This window comes from Myxocyprinus asiaticus, chromosome 16 (genome assembly GCF_019703515.2).
Source record: "Myxocyprinus asiaticus isolate MX2 ecotype Aquarium Trade chromosome 16, UBuf_Myxa_2, whole genome shotgun sequence".
Taxonomy (NCBI): domain Eukaryota; kingdom Metazoa; phylum Chordata; class Actinopteri; order Cypriniformes; family Catostomidae; genus Myxocyprinus; species Myxocyprinus asiaticus.
In genome coordinates, this window is record NC_059359.1 from 35,171,555 (window position 1) to 35,186,048 (window position 14,494).

Here is a 14,494-nt window from a genome sequence, read left to right on the forward strand (position 1 = left end):
GCAAATACCTTTATAAATGAACTAACAATGGCTTATTCAATGTCCTTTTATATACAGACTTCATTAAAAGCTTTATCTGCTTTATTTTTGTATCTATACAATGCACTTAGAATTTCTTTAACTTTAAAAGTTTGTTCAAGACTGTAAAATACCTTTTAGTTGTCTTTCCACTCAGCAGCACAGAAGCTGCACCTGAAGCAGCATTTACAGTGTATCATAAAGGTGCATTTATTCTGCTGTTTAATGCTGCAACATAAATGCGTTTACACGTGGATTACAACTGCAGAAATAACGTTACATAATGAATGTTTTAAATGTGAAATTAGGTCTATAAAAGCATAAAATGAAGAATGAAAATATGAAATTCTGAATTATAAAATATAGATATACAAAGTTTATGACTGCACTGATCATGCATTTCAGAGCTGCGTTTGATACTGGGGGCTGAGGTGGGTCAGAGCTGGCTTATTTTAGTTTGGCTTTTATGTTGCAGAACCTTCTCAGAGCAGGCTTAACTCGCCTGACGTCTTATTGGAGGTTATTCCCGGACACAAAAAGTCACCTGTATTAACACACTAAACAACCAATGTGGGAGCTTTTAATGCCTGGCAGTGTTAATTGTGTGCAGTGGGTGCCAAGCTGATGGGATCATTGTGGACGGTTGCTCTTAGTTTGTTGTGTTGTCTAGAGATGAGTGTCATGGTACCGGGGTATTTGAGCTTGCACCAGCAGATGTTAGTAGTCTAAGTTGGTCTTAGGTGAGTGTTCCCCCATGTGAATAAATAATTGTTAAGCAGGTTAAATAATTTGTGATTGATGACCACTGAACTGTGAGAAGTACATAATATAATGCCCCCCATCTGTGGTGTGACATACTGTATCTGTTCTATTCAATGTTGTTTTGAGATACTATCGGATTCATATCAAATTATTTTAAATGCACAGTAAAACAGCTTTTTAAAACACTTAAATGCCTGTTATTTATCCTGGTCTTATCTGTGCAATTTAATGCAGTTATTATGGATATCTAGCTACTATAGCTAGTGGGACAGTGGTGGTATTTATTAAGTTTTATGGCTTATTATTTATTATAGGCTAGCTGCCTGATCTGTTTAGGAATTTGTTCTGCTTCCATTTGTGACCAGGGCAACATTTGTTCTCAAGTTCAAGCCAACTCATCCAGCTGAGAATAATATGGCTCCATCAGTGCCATAGCTGCACTTTGAAATGTATTGGGTGGGTTTGTTAGGTTTTGCATTGAGCCGTATCCTATCAGCAGTTGTTATATTATGATTCACAGTTCTTCTGCGAGCCAAGTTTAACCTGTAATGAAAGTACGTGCCTGTAGTATCTACTGTAAATAAATGTTTTGAACCATGATCAAATAGTAAAATTGAAAATGTTCTGTAGTATTGCCTGGACTTTGTGTTAATTGTTTCAGTGGAAGAAGAACACAATGACTGAGCTGACATGTGTTTAAATGGGTGTTTCTGCAGGAATGTTTCTGTGTGGTTTTATAGCTGGGTGTTGCTGGTGACTGGTCAGTACCTGGGTGGTGAATTCAGGTGCTGTTAGAGTCTCTACTCGCTTTGTACTCTTTGTGATGTATATGGAAATGTCTGCTTTGCATTTGATTCCTTAACGCCACATTTAACTTTAAGAGCTTTTGTAGTATCTACTTCTTTATACAGGAACAGTTGGAAGAATTATCATGCTTTCTAGTGTCATAAATAGATGGCCTTCTTTTACCAGAAGTGCTGTCATTATGTAAATGTAGTTTATTTTACATAAATGCTATACTTGTGATCAATGCTGTTTTCATAAATCGAAAATCAAAGTTTTTCCCGATGATTATCGATATGTATCAGGATTTTTTCAGATATAAATAGGTCTGCTTGTTGCACAGTAGTCTTTGTCTTTCAAAAATATTTCTCAACCCAACTTTGGTAAAGTGTGTGCAGCAGGGTAAATGAAAGGGTGTCGCACACCAGACGCATCTAAAATTAGAAACAATTATTTTCATGCACTGAACTGCAAACTCATCAACGTCACTTTAATTCTTGAAGAAGTACAAAAACCTTCGGAACTTTGGACTGCCATTAATTCTTAATGTGTGTGTGATCCCTTGTTCATGCTGCGACTGGCATCAGTAAATGTTATGCCCCTTGTGGTCTCCAAAAGCTATTACGTCAGACTACATTGAATGGAATCTGGCAATGAACTGAAAGCACACAAATTAGGCTTCTAATTTAAATGTCGGCTGATCCTAATATATCGTTGCCTCAAATATGTATCGATAAAATAACGTGCCCACCAATAATCTATATATTGATATTTTATGACTTCCCTAATAAATGCTGTGTTCATTGTGTAAATGCTCTGACAATGCACTCGATTGCACTGTTTGTAAAGTTGATATAAGGCAAGATTTTGACGCAATAAAAAATATCAAGTTTAATGTGTAAGCTGTGGGTAATGTTTAGCAAAATATGCCTTCTGGGGAGAGTCTCTGGGCAGTTTGGTGGACCTTAAATTACTCTGTTACTACATAAGACTTGAGGGAATTCCATTACGCAAATCTTTACTTTATGATCATGTATATTGCTCGGTGTTATCTGTTAATTTGGTTCTATCATCTTTGGTCCAGATATTTATCACTTTAAAGGGGTCATTTTTACTTTATTAATTTCCCTGATGTTCACATATAATGTTAGTAATGTTTTTGCACAAATAAACAAGCATAATATAGTATTAAATGAACTTTTTCCACCCTGTCTCTGGCCCTCTGTCTGAAATGCTTGGTTTTCTGTGCTGTCCCTTTTAAGACTTCAGTAAATACGTTGTATTATAATTGGCTTACATTTTTGAAGTGCCAACACTCGTGGAACTGTTTTTTCCAAAATCATCTGAAAGCACTCAGTCCAGACAATCTTTAATAGCTATATGTCCCAATTTATGTGAAGCATACAATCAAACTACTACAGTTGTACCGACTGAAATAACAATTGAAAACTGAACAAAGTTGGCACACTGTTACTCCCGAATACTTATATTAGTTGACAGACAAGATATGGTGATACAGCAAATGTATAAAGCTGACAACAGTGAAAATAGTCCAGACCAACACAAGCTGCGAATAGGTAAGGTTAATAAATCTGTGTCCAGCTTTAATGGACATGTGTTCGCTTCTAGTGAGTGGCCGCTTCAATAACGGGAAATATGGGATGTTTGCCGGCCGACCTTGGAGGGAATCGCCTTCGATTGTTTTGCTGCTGAAACACGGGACAATAAGCATCACCATGCATTTATTTTGGCCAAAATATGGGACGTACTGGCTAATACAATAGAGATGAGACAGCAGCCACTAGCGTATACTATACCACTGTCTTTCGTGGCACTCTACTCATTCTTCTTACAAAATAAAATAATTTAATCTCACATCAATATTTTGTGAGCAATTATGTATTTCTTTGGTAAATAACCATATAATAAGCACAATCCTCTGTAAAAATGGCTGACTGTACAATTCCTCACATATCGAACAAACACAGACAAACAATAGTATTCAATTTGTTACTCATCGGCATTAATGTCATGTCCAATATACTGTAGTTGGCACTGCTCCATCTATCAATATAAGTTTATTTGCAAAGTCTAAATCATAATAGTCATCAAAAGAATCCTTAGAGAAATGTGCAGAACAAAACATATAATCCCACATTTATCGATCAGGAACTTTGTTTAAATAAGCCTCTCATACCTAAAGTTGGGATCCTTCAAAAGGATTTGCAGTGATGCAGTTTTTCCACAACCAGGAACACATGTCTTGGGACCTTACTTGACATCTTGATCTTTTCGTCAGTTAAAAGCAAACTACATTTACTATAATACCACCTTCAGAGTTGAAGTACCTCAACCTCTCTATCAGTTTACTGCAATGATTACGTATGTTGTGAAGGCTATTGAAATGACACTGCACTGTGACATCACAATGTAACCAGTTTCAAAACAAGTCATTTTTCAGAGTCGAAACAATAAATGCTCTTTTCGGACTGGAGAGGAAGTTTTGAGTTCTGAAACGTACGGTATATTTTTATAGTACAATGACCTCTTATATGTCAAAATATCAAGGACAATTTGTTTCCTCATGACATGACCCCTGTATTAAGTAATTTAAATGTATAGAACGTAAGTATAATTGTGCATTTGCCAAACTTCACATAATCATAATTTGTGAAAAATATGCCTTGAGAGGGGCTGCTGGGTTTGACTATGATAAATCCACTGTGCTATTTATAAGCTGAAATATGCTGACCTGTTGATAAAGAGAAAATATGATGATGGAAATGTTTGTGGTCTGTGGTGATGGTCTCCATTGGGACAAACACAATGAGAGATTCTTGGTAACAAAGATGAGGAAACATCAGTAGACAATATAAATAGCTGTAAACATCAGTAGACAATATTCTGTTTGATAAAGTTGTTTGCATTAGTTAATAAATATAATTCCCTGATCTTTATATATCACTTGGGATCATTGCAAAGGAAATTAGTAATTAATTCTCTGACATGTTTTAGCTGATCAGAGAAGCACGTAAGCACCTTTTGTGACATGCATAGACTGGTATGTTTGTGTTGGAGTTATTAAGTTGGTAGCTTAAATCTTCTTTGTCACTATTTAAATGGCACTTTACCTTAAACTCAAAGTTTTACATTGTATTTCTCATTATTGTCTGTTCTTCTTGTTATTCATTGACCAGTACATGCTATTTTTGATTTCCGGCTTAATGTTTAGTGGGCACTACAATCAAAACACCCAGTTAATTTTTTTCTCTGTTGATTCTCTGTTCCCACAGTTCTGTGTGCTGATCGAGTGGGCCAGATGACTAAAACATATAATGACATAGACGCTGTGACACGTCTTCTGGAGGAGGTAAGCCATGGATGTGGGTGGATGTTGGGTCATGGCGGCAGTTTTAAAACGTGTCCCTCATGCTGTGATGTAGGACTTTTAATATAACTTATTAGTTCCATAAGTGTTCCATAAGTGTTATACAAAATCTTGCATTCCTGCACTGCAACAGATGATGCTCTGTATGTTGTTGGAGATTATTAATTAGTATTTCCTAGAACTAGATATAATGGATGTGAGGTTTATTTAATATCCAAGTTGATGCTATGCTTTAATCAACTTAGATTCAGTTATGAAATATTGATCTACTCAACTAGGCCGCAGATACCCTCATGCTGTGCAAATTTACATAAACCAACCAAGTGTTTGTCTCTTGTCCTTGATGATCAATCATACTAGATTATTTTCACTACCCTTTATTCACTCCACCCAAATATTTTGTAATTAACATTTTAAAGGGATAGTTCACCCAGAAATGAAAATTCCATCTTCATTAACTCACCCTCATCTTGTTCCAAACCCGTATGACTTTCTTTTTTCTTATTACTAATGTTTTTTTTCTCTCTCTTACTTTTTTCCTCTCCATGCAGTTAATAAGAATAGGAATTGGAGCTTTCAAGATTCAAAAAGGATGCAAAAGCACCATAAAATAATACAGAAATATCTTAATACTGTAGTAGACCAATACGACTTGTGCATTATATAATGTATATACTGTAAATGTCTTCTGAAGCCATATGAAAGCTTTGTGTGAGACACCAACTGAAATTTAGAATAGCAATCATTAATCTACCTCTTCCTCTCTGTGTCCATTCAGAAAGAGCGTGATTTGGAGTTGGCGGCACGTATAGGTCAGTCTCTTTTGAAGAAGAACAAAACTCTCAGTGAGAGGAACACCTTCCTGGAGGAGCAGGTGGAACATATACGGGAAGAGGTGAGTGAATGAGGTTCAACCCAAGTTTAGAAAGCTAAAGAATCCCAAAATTGTTCTGTCTGCAAACAAAACTACTTTAAAACTACTCATTAAAATTTTTGTCAGAAATTTTTTATCACAAAACATTCTTTTCCTGCAGTGTACTATACAGTGTAGTGAATGAGTACACTGTGTGTATTGTTGTGAGCAGTGAGAGTTTGTATGTGTACATGCACGCAGGTGTCTCAGTTACGTCATGATCTGTCCATGAAGGATGAACTCCTGCAGTTCTATACAAGTGCAGCTGAGGAGAGCGACGGAGAGTCTGCTGCTACCACACCGTGAGTCCGTGAGATCTTTTCACAGCTTTCCATCTATGCTAACATAAAATATAGCCATAGGTGTGGGGCATTTGGACTTGGTCCAGTAGTTCCTTCCACCCAGAAGATCTCAGAACACCCAGATATGCCCTAGAAACAGCATATTAATGCACAGAAAACCACTCGAAGCATCTTAACAACTGCAATAGCAATCACCAATAACACCATAGAACTGTGGCGGCGAGTTTTGTACGGGTAAGCACTACGCATTTATTGAATTTTATAGTTTTTTTGAAAATTTGAAAATAAGGGATACTCTGATCGATTGGCTACTGATCAGTTTCTGGCGAAACTCACTATGTATATGTAAATATAGGAAGTGAAGACTCGATCTGCGGTCTCATAATTTGGCCAATCACATAAGGCTCCTTGAAGACTGCAGCATCACTGTCATGTCATTCATCACGGCTGTGTGGGGAACATTGGCTGAATGTTGTAAGACATCATGATTTGAGGGTTAAGAAAGATACAGTATGTTAGATGTGGCGAATATGAAAAGAAGCAGCCGCATGCCTGCACAGTGATAAAAAAAAAAAAAAAGGGCTTTATTTTTGTCCCTTCGGCAGCCTCTTAGTCATGATTAGGATTGGTAATGGCAGATCAGATGATAATAAAATAGGTAATTAGTAGGGATTCGCAATATATCGGCCCTGATATATTATTGGCCGATAACCGGGAAAATCCAAATAATATTTTCGTGCTGATAATGGAATTACCGTCGATATTTTTGCAGATATTTTGTTACGGTTTATTTGCGTGCGGCTGAGAATCTCTGGCTGCCTCCGAAACCAAAGGTAGTTAGTTGTCTTGTTGCCTCGCTTTCCTATCAGTTAGTGACTCAACAGACAGCGTTTGCATATGATGGTACCTCCAGAAACTGGTTTCAGATAGGCTACTGAGGCAGCATAACGTCACATTGTTGCTAGTATACCAGCAACTGATTAACGCCATCTGGTGTCCACTAACGGTAGCGCATCTACTTCATAAATCCAACCGAACCACAATGGTCTAATAATCTACAACAAAATCAAGAGAGTTTTGGCGATAATCGAGTGTATATTTAAAAACGTCTCCGGTTACACATGTAACCTCAGTTCCCTGAGATGAAAGGAGCGAGACATTGCCGTAAGCACTATGGGGAGTGTCCTTCTTGCATGACCTTGTTGAAACCCTTATACCATAAGGCCAGTTCTCTGTTTGTCAATGGTGTCTGAGCCCCGCCCCTTTAGGCGTGCATTAGGCCTATATAAGCAGGCACTCAGTCACCATTTCTTCAGAATTTGACTGAGAGACAAGAGTGAATCACTTGATTATGAAACTCTGAAGTAGTAGTGTGGACAGCTTTGGCAATGTCTCGTTCCCTTCATCTCAGGGAACCGAGGTTACATGTGTAACCAGAGACGTTCCCTATCGATTCAGTTCACTCGACACTGCCGTAAGCACTGTGGGGAACGGAATCTCATCATGCCGCACTACGTGACATTACACTCCCAGAGTTATAACACTAAATAGAGATATTACAGGCCGCAGGCCGATGACTTTTAAGTCTTATTAAATGATATACTGTATGAATAGTCCCACATGGCGGATGCGAGATGGAAATTAACCAAATTTATGAACCATATAGACATACACTGTATGGTTTATTAACCCTCTCACAACATAGTTGGAAAAGTAAGTTTTATTTCTAATGGGAGTATTTATCGAAAGAGCATGACGCTGCAGTCCTGTGGGATGGCAGCCGACATGAGGATACCGCAAGTGAATAACTCCCATGGTGAGCCAGGAGGGGAGCACTTAGAATGGATATGTGTCATATAGTATGAATTAACTCCTTCATGAGCCCAGTCAGGAAGGAAGTTTTATTACAATGAAAGTACTTGTGACTTTATGGGAAATTTACAACTGTCTGTGTGCAGGTGGTTGTGTAAAATGACGGGGAAGCCCGTACTTGAAAAGGGGCACAAGTTTGTTTGGGCAACATTTAATCAGGCGGCTGTGTTGGTTATATTCAGTAGTCCACCCATAATAAGGGCTGGACTCACCCGCTTGAATTTAAGAAGCACTCTATACAGAGAGGACTTATGAGGAGATGGACGCCACATACAGGTTATAAAATCTTGCGAACGTGTTTTGCGAGGACCGTCCTGCTGCCAAACATATGTCCTGTAAGGACACACTGTTTGTGCACGCTCATGAACGCGCTGGTTGAATGCGCTTTGACACCAATAGGGCAATTTGCGCCCTGTGATTTGTAAGCGAGGACGATTACTCCATACTCAAGCCCAGCCCACCTGGCACCAACAATCATGCCATGGTCCAAATCACTGAGATCACATTTTTTTCCCCATTCTGATGGTTGATGTGCACATTAACTGAAGCTCCTGACCCGTATCGGCTTGATTTTGAGCACTCCACTGCTGCCACATTATTGGCTGATTAGATAATCGCATGGATGATTGTTGGTGCCAGCCGGGCTGGTTTGAGTATTTCTGTTACTGCTGATCTCTGGTCTCTAAAATGTACTCTGAATGGTGCCAAAAACAAAAAACATCCAGTGAGCGGCAGTTCTGTGGACAGAAACGCCTTGTTGATGAGAGAGGTCAACAGAGAATGTCCAGACTGGTTTGAACTGACAAAGTCTACGGTAACTCAGATAACCACTCTGTACAACTGTGGTGAGAAGAATAGCATCTCAGAATGGTATTCTGAGATGTGGGTTGGCACTGTTTTGGCAGTATGAGGGGGACCTATACAATATTAGGCAGGTGGTTTTACTGTTGTGACTGATCGGTGTATATATACTGTATATATTGGCACGGATAAATCGGTAAAACCAATATATCGGTAATTGGCAACAAAAATCCTGTTCTGAATATCCCTAGTAAAAATCTTATTAAATATGCTATTTTCAATTAGATTTATTTATTTATTCACCTACTAATGGAGGCATGTCTGTCTGTGATTTTCTTTGCAGTATTCATCGAAATGACTCCTCTCTCTCAGTCCCAAATTACCTCCCTGTGGATTCACTGCAGAAGAAACTCCAAGACCTGGAGGCAGAGAACATAGTCCTCCGATCAGAGGTGAGAGTCTGAGACCTGACCTCAGACCAGTGCCCAAAGGGAACGGATCACACTTCATACACTTTCACTGCTAATTCCAGTGCTTTGCATTATATCACATTTATGGAAGCCTCTTATTCAGAGTCTGCACATATTCAAAACAGCTTCTAAAATGAGCAGGGTTCCAGGCTTATCTAATTTCTAAAGTAAACAAACTACAGTATATACCCAAATTATATTTACCTGTTATCTGTGCTCTTCAATAAAATAAGAACTGTAATACATTTATGATATGCTTTAGAGTAAATAAGCAAATGTACACAAGTTCATTTTAAATAAGGCTGTGGTGTGTGATTAATGAATTGTACAAAACATAAAAATATACCATGTAGTGCTGTTGCATAAATTCATACCAACAATTCACCAGCATATCAGACCACATTATAGTCAGCTTCAGTAGCTCTCTCTCTCTCTCTCTCTCTCTCTCTCTCTCTCTCTCTCTCTCTCTCTCCCACTGTATGGCACTCACCGTAACTGTAGATCTGAAGTGACGTGTGTCAGGCATCCAAACCCAGCACATGGGTGGAATTCCATGCCTCACGGACTATGAAATCTGCATCCACACAACACCTATTCTCACCAAAACATTTTTGGGAACTGTAGACACAGTGGATCAAGGCAGATCCAAAGACATTACCATATAACATTTCTCATGTAATGCCAGTCTCATTACATTGTGTCGTATAATGAAAACAGCTTGAGCCCTTAAAGTTTGTGTAAAAGAGTTGGATGGCGACTCCATTGCTTTGTTTGTCACTAGGATAAATTCTGCTATCTGGATTGTATTGTTCTAAAACATGGGCACTTTAGACATAACCTACTGATAAGAACAGAAACAAAAGAACAGCTTGTAAGGCGATGCCGCCATTGTTTGTCCAGATCATTCTTTAATGCGTGTGTTTACAGGCGAATCACCTGGAGACGGAGACCATCTCGTATGAAGAAAAGGAACAACAGCTTGTAAATGACTGTGTTAAAGAGCTCCGTGAGTAGATCCACCCATAACATCATCTCATAGCAGCACTGCTAATCAACGATCATATTCCCTCCCAATGTAAACTAATATCAAACTACTCACTACAACCGTCCTACACTGACTGAATTCACATATGCTTTTCTATTCATGTACCTTATTGTTCCACCTTGTATCAAAACAATGCTGTTATTAATTACATTAATTGCTCATAATAAATGAGAGTAATCTATAACTTGTCTTTATTGGGGATTGCGGACATTACCACATTTTGTATTTACACAGGGATTGTCCACCAATCAGCTATTTGATTAATAAGGTTGACTAGGTAATCTATTTTTTTCTGCTAAGTTTCTTTTGAATATTTTTAGAGGGGGTGCTTTAAAGGGGATGAATTTACAGATGAAAACTCTGTTTTCATTGTTTTCCAAATTGTGCAGTTATGGAAAGTAGTGAAACTGTGTAGTTTTGCACATCCTTAATGTGAATGGGGTCTTACAGATGAACTGTATCTCTCCCTCTCAGGAGACGCTAACTTACAAATCTCCACGATTGCAGAGGAGTTGGCTAAGAAGACGGAGGACACCTCGCGACAGCAAGAGGAAATCACTCACCTCCTCTCTCAGATCGTCGACCTGCAGAAAAAAGCCAAATCTGTGAGTTCTTGCTGTTTGGTGTAGATGACGCCTCTGTGAATGTAACGTAGTTACATTGTATGAGTTAGGAGAAGCACACTGATACCGCTGTATTCGTGTATAATGTTTTTCAGTATGCACTTGAAAACGTAGAGCTCACTCAGCATTTGGGAGCAGCTAAAGATGCCCAAAGAGCACTAACAGCAGAGGTAACACACACACACACATTTAAACACACCACAACTCGGTCTGCTTACACAATATTCACATAATCACTTCAACTAAACTGCACCATACGTCATCATTTACTCAACCTCATGTTGTTCCAAACCTGTATGTTTCTTCTGTGGAATACAGAAGTAGATGTTGAGCAGAATGTTAGCCTCAGTCACTTTTCTTTTTTTTATTTATTTATTTTTTTATATATACTGTATGTATGGAAAGTCAAATGGGTTTGGAACAACATGAGGGTGAGTATATGATGTCAGAATTTTCCTTTTTGGGCGAACTGTCCCTTTAAGATGGGTGTAAAATGGGTCTGTATTTTTCTTTGCAATCTCTGATCTCTGAACAATCTGAATTTTACTGCAGATAACCATCTCCTTATCTCAATCTTTGTGTTTCTGGCTCCAGCTGAGGGAGTTGGAAGATAAGTGTGCTGAGTGTATGGAGATGCTACATGAAGCTCAGGAGGAACTGAAGAACTTCAGGAATAAATCTATGCCTCTCAGTACACCACGACGATTCCACTCGCTTGGACTCTTCCCCATGGTAAGAGAAAAAAGAGAAACCCTTATATAGATAAATAATTAATCAATGGAAATTGGATATAAAGTGCAAATGTGCATCTCTGGATGACTACAGAATGTTGTAGTTTAACTCGAGTGTATATCGAGTATATAATGTGATACAGAAATGCATGCAATATCCCTGTTCTTTCCCTGTGTGTCTGTTGTGTGTGTGTGTGTGTGTGTGTGTTGTAATAGGACTCTTTAGCTGCTGAAATTGAAGGCACTATGAGGAAGGAGATTCAGATGTCTGATCCAGAAGTAGAGGACCAAAGGTGTGTTATTTCATGTATCCTAATGTCTATGTCTCAGATCACCAAAAAAAGGGAAAGGCATTTTTAAAGGAATATGAAATTTACCGATGTCAATACAGATGATGTTTTCCTATCATATTAGATATGACATTTTTATATGTGGCTATCTGAACTGTTCCACAGAGAGAGGAGAATACATCAGACGTAGGTTTTTATGTGTTTCACCTGTGTGCAGAGGGCTGTCTGTTGTGTTTATTGTCTGTTAACATTGATATAATCACTTTTCCTTCAGGTTGCACCCAAAGCGTGTCTTTGAGACGGTGCGGAACATCAACCAGACGGTTCGGCAGCGCTCGATGGGCCCCTCCCCTATGAACATCCCGGGTTCCAATCAGACATCCAGTCTGAACTCCAGGAGATCTAGTTGTCTGAGCACACCCAGGTCGAGCATGTATGGAGGGGATGGTGTAGAAATGGACAACCGCACTAACAGCATACTGATGGACACAGAGTCACTTCAGGATGGGTGAGAGCATCAGACAAGGGCTTCTGCCATATATTTTTGAGCAATATGATAGACAGTTGCTCTGTTGTTGGTATAAAAAATAAATAAAAAATTATATAAAAATTTATATTACAATACATTTTAATAAAATTATTAAAATATAAAAAATATAAATGCATAAAATTTTTATAAAAATGCAAAAAGTGTTCTATTAGGGTTAGTCAGTAGTAATTATAGTAAGTTTTATATAATAACTGTAGAAGTCTATGGTATTTCCTCCTTTAGATGGATAAGTATGTGTGGAGGGGGTAGGGATGGGAATTGTAAGGAATTTAATGGTTCCGATTCTCCTGTTTCTTTTTACTGCTCTGACTCATGTATAAGTGTTTTTAGAAGTGTTTTTTTAGTGTTTACAGATTTCTCGGTTTACATTCTTCCTCTGATTTTTGTTCCAGCTCTAATGACTCCAACAGAAAGCCTGGCACGCCTGGCACACCCGGCTCTTGCGACCTCGCGGCAGCTCTACGTCGTCTCTCCCTCCGGCGGGACAACTACCTGAGCGAGCGCCGTTTCTTCGAAGAGGAGAGAGAGCGTAAACTCAAGGCTTTGGCAGAGGAGAAGAGCGAATCGTACAAGGACAGATATGGTGGGAGTGGCAGTGAAGAGGGCGGCTCCCTCACTCCGACAGACAGCATCATGTCTCTGGGCACCCTGCACTCGGTGTACTCTGTCTACAGTGCCCGCTCCTACCTGCCGGAGAAACTCCAGATCGTCAAACCTCTGGAAGGTGATAGAGCCAAATCTCGACCATTCACCCTTGTACTGTTCGATGCTCTGTGGACGCTGATGCACCACAGTGCTGAGGACCTGACAACACAACACTCCTTCTTTTTCAGACACACACAGCCCCGTTGCTGGTTTGAGATTTAGACACCCACACTCTCACACACACTGCCAGTATACTATATATATATGAGTGTTGCGTCCTTTAAGAACCCAGTCTCAGTACAACTTACTGTAAGTGTAAAGGCCTATTCACACTAGTCCACTAATTCATAAAAAAAAAAACTCAATGCTAAATTTCTGTGATCCTCTTTAAAAAGTTTGTATACTTGAATGAACTGTTTGGTATCTGAACAGTTTACAAATGGAACTAGCCTTTGAAAAATAATTAACCGAGGAAAGTATTTCGGACTTGGTTTGAAAGTCCATAGAGATGTATTGTTTCATTTTAAAATCTTGTCATGCGTGCATTTTCCTGTTGTAAATTTGGGATTGGTGTGAAGAGGCGTGATATGAGAGTAGGTGCAAAAACTACCCAGATGCATTTTAAGGTATATATTTATTTGGTTATAGAGCCACAAAGACAAAAAGTGTCCCAGAAGAGGATTTGGACCCATAAGCCACACTTGCTTGATTATAACAGCTACAGAATGTCTTTATCATTTTTAATTATTCAGTACAAATGTAAGTATTAAGCTAACCACTGTGGGAAACTGATAATTATCTCTCGCTAGCATTAAATTGTTTAAGGAAATGTACAAAAATCAAAAAGCATGTTAATGATTTATCTCTTTTTTTTTTTTTTTTTCTTGATTTTCTCCTGAGAAATATTTGGCTTGTTTTCTCCTGAGAAATATTTGACATAAGCCCCTGTTCCTCAATGTTTTCACATTTGTTTACTCACCGTCTTTCTTGTCAGTTTTCAGTTTGCGTGTTTGAACACTTTCGTTGTCTTCCCTTTTGTCTTGAGTGTGTTTATAGTTTTCTAATAAACACATCTTTTACTTTCCCCTCCATCTTTTCTCTTTCTTTACTGTTGTCTGTCTATAACACAATCAAAAAGCATTACAACTTTAGTTATACACTACCAGTCAAAAGTTTGGACACCTTTGAGTAAATTTAAGATTCTTAAACTTAAAAATGAATTGATCTAAAGGCTTAAAATAAGTTTTAAGTTTTGCCTATGTATACAGTTCTCTACAAAACTAAAAATGTTAATGAGTTTG

At 38.5% G+C, this 14,494-nt stretch overlaps 1 protein-coding gene across 6 annotated transcripts in view; it reads left to right on the forward strand.

Moving 5' to 3' along the window:
* trak1a (trafficking protein, kinesin binding 1a) overlaps positions 1-14,494 on the forward strand; it is a 59,831-nt gene that overhangs the window by 31,224 nt on the left and 14,113 nt on the right. For 5 of the 6 annotated variants that reach the window (XM_051721335.1, XM_051721337.1, XM_051721336.1 and 2 more), the window contains 11 exons: positions 4,857-4,933; positions 5,730-5,846; positions 6,066-6,166; positions 9,183-9,291; positions 10,237-10,315; positions 10,829-10,959; positions 11,073-11,147; positions 11,572-11,709; positions 11,925-12,001; positions 12,273-12,506; positions 12,941-13,272. In XM_051721335.1, the coding sequence (XP_051577295.1) occupies positions 4,883-4,933; positions 5,730-5,846; positions 6,066-6,166; positions 9,183-9,291; positions 10,237-10,315; positions 10,829-10,959; positions 11,073-11,147; positions 11,572-11,709; positions 11,925-12,001; positions 12,273-12,506; positions 12,941-13,272 (1,444 nt within the window). In that variant the 5' untranslated portion in view covers positions 4,857-4,882. Of the gene's footprint in view, positions 1-1,546; positions 1,566-4,856; positions 4,934-5,729; positions 5,847-6,065; positions 6,167-9,182; positions 9,292-10,236; positions 10,316-10,828; positions 10,960-11,072; positions 11,148-11,571; positions 11,710-11,924; positions 12,002-12,272; positions 12,507-12,940; positions 13,273-14,494 lie in introns of those variants that run through there. The other variant, XM_051721334.1, reaches the window with a different exon arrangement.